Source organism: Oryza glaberrima, chromosome 11 (assembly GCF_000147395.1).
Source record: "Oryza glaberrima chromosome 11, OglaRS2, whole genome shotgun sequence".
Classification (NCBI taxonomy): domain Eukaryota; kingdom Viridiplantae; phylum Streptophyta; class Magnoliopsida; order Poales; family Poaceae; genus Oryza; species Oryza glaberrima.
In genome coordinates, this window is record NC_068336.1 from 7,202,822 (window position 1) to 7,208,658 (window position 5,837).

The 5,837-nt window shown below is 41.7% G+C and overlaps 1 protein-coding gene across 1 annotated transcript; it reads left to right on the top strand.

Annotated features, from left to right (window-relative positions):
* Positions 1 to 993: 993 nt before the first annotated feature.
* LOC127755430 (probable protein phosphatase 2C 74) lies at positions 994 to 5,348 on the top strand. The gene is made up of 4 exons (XM_052281110.1): positions 994 to 1,644; positions 2,982 to 3,179; positions 4,466 to 4,636; positions 4,742 to 5,348. The coding sequence occupies exons 1-4, from the start codon at positions 1,051 to 1,053 to the stop codon at positions 5,087 to 5,089; spliced, it is 1,311 nt and encodes a 436-aa protein (XP_052137070.1). The 5' UTR covers positions 994 to 1,050; the 3' UTR covers positions 5,090 to 5,348.
* Positions 5,349 to 5,837: the final 489 nt, after the last annotated feature.

Consider the following 5,837-nt stretch of genomic DNA (forward strand, 5'->3'; position numbering starts at 1 on the left):
AATTACTCCTGTTTACATATATATATGTGTTGGACACCGCATCTATGATTGATTTAAATAGCAGATTTAAAACAGTAAATAAACTGTCAAGAAAAAAATCGTAAATATTTCTGTAATACAGTTTATATTGTCAAACATGGTTTTAAAAATTTGAAATTAAAACATATTCCACATAATGAGAAATATAAACCATTTATTTAGGTTGTAAAATGAGCTGTTTGAAGTACTTCGCAGGATAAAATGAATGTAAGCTGACGCTGCGTTCGATTGGCTTGTTTGGATTGAAATTTTTAGCGCATGCAAAATAAGAAAGGTCATTAGCATATAATTAATTAAGTATTAATAATTATAAAATTAAAAAAGAAATTTATTTGAATTTTTAAACAACTTGTATATAGAAATTTTTTATAAAAAAAATGCATCGTTTAACAGTTTGAAAGGCGAGAAAGTTGAAGTTTGTAGTTGGAGAAAAGAACTAGGCTATTATTTCCGTGAAGTAATACGAGGAAGTAAAGTTTATTTATTTTTTATGTTCGTATGATCCTTGCAGAGTTATTATTAATTTACACGCATGCAGCAGGCCTGGTATAAATTAAATCGAGATATTATATTATTATATCTATCTATCTCCAGAATATACCGGAGTATTACAAAATACTAGTACTGCATGGCTACATGTGTCATTAATTGTGATACAGTACGTGTAACTTTGTCAAAGCTACATGGACTCGGCTCAATACTGGTTGCGCCGTTTAAACCAAGATACCTTCCGTTTAAACCATTCATTACTTATCTATTTGTATACAAATACGGAGTATATTACTTCTATCTCTGTAGATGATTTGGTCACTGCATTGACCGGTCAGCATCAACGACTCCTTCTTCCTCCTCCTCCTCGCCTTCGTCATCCCTTCCCGATTCCCTACATGTGATGCATATATAAATTAACCTAGCTTCCTTGCTCGATCGTCTCCAACGCACACTGATCTCCCCTGCGGCCTCTCCGGCGATCCGTACGTCGCCGGCGGCGATCGATTTGTATATCAATATATGCTGTTCTTGTGCTTGTGCACCATCGTCGTCGTACTCCAGTGCTACTTGGCCGCCGCCGCCGCCGGCTTAGCTTCTCGCCGCCGTAAGCTGGCCGTCGTCGTCATGGCGTGCATGCTCTGCTGCTCCCCATTGCCCGCGCTGTCGTCCCCGGCCACCGGCGGCGCCGCCGTCGTTGGCTTCTCCTCGTCGTCGCGGAGGAAGGCGGCGCACGTGCACCCGGCGGTGGCGGTGAAGGATCACGACCTGTCGTCGTCGTCGCCGGCGGCGTGCGGCGACGAGGGCGGCGGTGCCGTGGTGATAGAGGAGGAGGCACATCCGTCGATGATGATGAGTGTGGCGGCGCCGGCGATGAAGAAGAAGGCGGTGGCGGCGAGGTGGAGGCCGCCGAGGCTGGTCGTGCCGGCGGTGGCTGGCGCCGACGAGGCGATGGCGGCAGCGGCGGCGGTGAAGGCGGCGAAGGAGAAGGAGGAGGAGGAGGCCATGGAGGTAGAGGGAGAAGGGTTTTGGGTGGCGAGTAGGAGAGGACTTAGGCATGCAATGGAGGATGGCTATGGTGTGATCACTCACAAAATTGAAGGGCATTCCCAAATGGTAATTAATAAATCTTTTTTGCTTCTTACAAATGATTTGTCTGGCTGGATCATTTCATAAAAAAAGACAGTATTATTAATATAATAAATTACTTGGATTTGATTTCTAGTGGTGACACTCGAGAACACACAACATCTAAAAAAAAGAAGATTCACAAATGTATTTTAGTTTTAAAATGTTTTTAACATTTTAGAACAAAGATTACATATAGTATAGAAGAATTGGCCGGCATATTTAACTATGCCATAGGCTTGGAACCAGGGGCGGATCCAGGAACAAAAAAAAATTAGGAGGGGCTCAATTTACACAGTTTCATCAACCTCCAGCCATTTAGGAACCTTTAGTTTATCATTCATGGTGAAAAAATTGAAGGGGGTGCTCCAGGGGGTATCCATGGGTCTTGTGGGTGTAGGGGGGACTCGAGTCCCCCCTGCACCCACGTTGGATCCGGCCCTGCTTGGAACAACATGAATTTTATTTTATTTTTTAACGTAAGGGCAGGATATGAATTTTAACTTTACTCACTTTTAATACGCATTTGCTTGAAATCAGAAGAATTTGAGATTGTTTGAGAGTGAAAGTTGAATTGATTCTCTTTGAGAATACATGAAAAGTGCACCATTTAAAGCTAGTTTGTGATATAAATATATTCCCACATGTAAATGTGAAAATTGCTGAATTAATGTCATTGGACGTAGAAAAGATGAAAAGGGGTGTCTTGTATTTAATTATGAGACGCCGGACATACACATTTTCCTTTTCTTTTTGGTATTTATATCCATTTTCTGCACTCAATTAATCATGCAAGTTTGTGGCTTTAGTTTCTATTGAAGCAAAGAGTGGATTTTATCTATTATCTAAAAACTAATTTAAGACGCAGTATATTGTGACATACGGTAAAATAAAAGTAGTTCTCGCTTGAATACTAACTGCATATGCATATACCATTTGTTCTGGAAATAGTTGGTTTATTAATTCAGCCAACCTTATCTTATTTCAATCAAGTTAAAACAATTAGTAATGCAATGCAAATCCCTGAAGGAGAATGCATGACGTATACCACACATTTTTATACAATTCAGACCGTTCTCAGATCTCAACGAACTAATAATAATTACTACTCACAAAGATGACAAAAAGTAAACGAATCCCAACCGAAGTAGCTAGAGATTAATTATCCCAGCTTGTTGACTCAGTTAATCAGCTAGAGATAGATGGACGTACGCCAACAAACACCAAGTCACTGAGAGTATACGTAATTAATTAGCACAAGTACGTACGTAACGTCTCAGTACTGTTTCTCATTATTATCTGATCTTTTTTTTCTCTTCAATCAGGCATTCTACGGTGTGTACGATGGTCACGGCGGCCGCGCCGCCGTAGACTTCGTCGCCGGCCGCCTCGGCAACAACGTCGTCGCCGCCGCGGAGAAGCAAAGATTACCAGAAAAAGCATCGTCTCCGGCGGCGGCCGACCACGTCGCGGCGGCGATCCGAGCGGCGTACCTGGCCACCGACAGCGAGTTCCTCAGCCAGGTGAGCACAGTGTTCAACACATTCCGAAACTGAAAAATTTCGGCCCTAGCAGATTCCGATATGATATTATTTCCACCGTAATTTTAAATTTTTTTTATGAATTTTGTAGTATTTTAGACCAAAATTAAAATTTTGGTATATCAGCACCCTCCGATACAAACACCGAGAATGAAAGATCGAACCCTGGGTGAGCATATAGCCATCGTGCGTTTTACCGGGTCTTGCTCGATCTGCTCACTCTGAACTCGTCAAAAAAACTTAAAAGGATAAATGGCCTTTTGTGCTTGGCAATTTGCGTGTGGTTTGTTGTTGTCTGAAGTCTGAACTGCACGCGTATCGATCATTGGCTGCCCTGCCATGGCGATGGTGACGCTTGCATCTTCGTTTGTTTTGTTCGAGTGTGAAGGCGAGATGTTGACGGCGAAAAGGGACACTAGCTAATCTGTGCTGCTCAGTTGCTTCTTTCCCTTGCCGTGCCCTAGGTGTCAAAGTCAGATTCCCCATATATATATATATATATATATATATATATATATATATATATATATATATATATATATATATATATATATATATATATATATATATACTCATCAAAAAAAGACCTGTAAAGTTAGCTTTAATTTGCTCCTGTGGTATGACAGAAACTTTAGGAATTTATACTAATGATAATGATGATTTGCGCAAAGCCTTTTTATATTTAAGAATCGACCAATAAAAGGTCGTCCTCAAAATCGATCTATGTGATTTCAATTCGATATTCCGCTTGATATATCATCAGGAGGGAAATAGGGAAGAATTAAGGCATCTGTCCCATAATCCCGAGCTTTTTAATTTATTTATTTTTAAAATTTATTGGCCTTGTGCTTATTGGCTGAGAATGAACATGTAAATAATTTGTATTGTTAAAAAAAATCAAATGTTATGTAGTCTGATAAAAAGAATATCCTAATTAATGAATAATAGAACTGATGAGAAGTAATCTTCATTAATTTGTCTCGGGTTGATAATACTTGTCGTTTTGGATAAGGGTATTTGATTATGAATCATTTTCAAAATATTTGTCTTACAAATATAGTGACTACATGTATAGATTAGTCTTAAAAAGTACTTTAATAAGATCATATATTTGCTAATAATTTTATATATATTATAATGAAAAATAATGGTCAAAGTTGTTTTTTGGAGACCATACCCTTGTCCGAAACTATAAGTATTATTAACCCGGAGGGAGTAGAAATGGCTGTGCACTAATTAAGTCTCGATCGTTTATTATTGTTGTACAGGGAACAAGAGGCGGCGCATGCGCTGCGACGGCGCTGGTGATCGACGGCGACCTCTACGTCGCCAACCTCGGCGACTGCCGCGCCGTCATCAGCCGCCACGGCGCCGCCGCCGCCCTCACCTCCGACCACACGCCGGCGAGGGACGACGAGAGGTCCCGCATCGAGTCCTCGGTAATTAAGCTAGCCCCAAGAAACACACAAAAAAAATCAAATCAAATTATCAATCAATCACCAAACTAAACTTAATTATGATTGAATTTGATCGATCTCTATCAGGGCGGGTACGTGAGCTGCGGCAGCAATGGCGTGTGGCGCGTGCAGGACTGCCTCGCGGTGACGAGGTCGTTCGGCGACGGCGGCCTGAAGCGGTGGGTGGTGGCGGAGCCGGAGGTGAGCAGGACGCCGCTCGCCGGCGCCGGCTGCGAGTTCCTCGTCATCGCCTCCGACGGCCTCTGGAACAAGGTGTCCAACCAGGAGGCGGTGGACGCCGTCGCCGCCGCCGCCGCCGCCGGCCATTATTCCGTGGACTCGTGCCGGCGGCTGGTGGACATGGCGCGGCGGAGGGGGAGCAGGGATGACGTCACCGTCATGGTCGTCGACCTCAAGAGGTTTTTGAACTGCTGATTAATTAGCGACAAAATTGTCAACTGACTAACCATAATTATTAGGAGTTAATTAGATGGATTAACTAAGCTGATGATGGATGGGAGATGATATGTAGCTGATTAGCACTGATGGCATGATAAGCCTGTAGATATGCAGCCTCTTTGGTTTGGTAATTCTTTTGACAGTAATATTTTTGTATATGCATGTACTATGTATTTATGCATGTATATTTGTAGGATGAAATATAGGGGCTGGCAATGAGAGGCTAGTAGCACTGTATCCCTCAATTTGTAAATGTAAGATATGTCAAAATCCAATTAATTAACTTGTGTAAATTCGATCGATGTAGTATATTGAAGTCTTTGAACACTGAGGCAATTCCTTACCAGCAACCGCAAGACTTCACTAAATTTCTTACTTGAAGTTGGACACCACATTTTTGGATTATAAATTCCAGATCTCATAATAAAGGAATTAACAACAAAAAAGAAAAAGAAACAGAAAGAAAAACTAAGCTCTATTTCCACTTACCAGATGAGCCCTGCCACACAAAAAACCACACTCTTGAAGCGCAACCCGAATTCGAACTCTTACACTCTTCCACTGGCTCTTTCCCCACGCTGACCCTACCGCCGCCCGGATCCAACCGATTGAGATTCATCACCTGTCGTCTACAATAATGTTTAGAAGTCTCCAAGTAATAAGACACTATACAGGTTGAGAACCATGATTTACCACCTCCGTTTTTTAATATATGATATCGTTT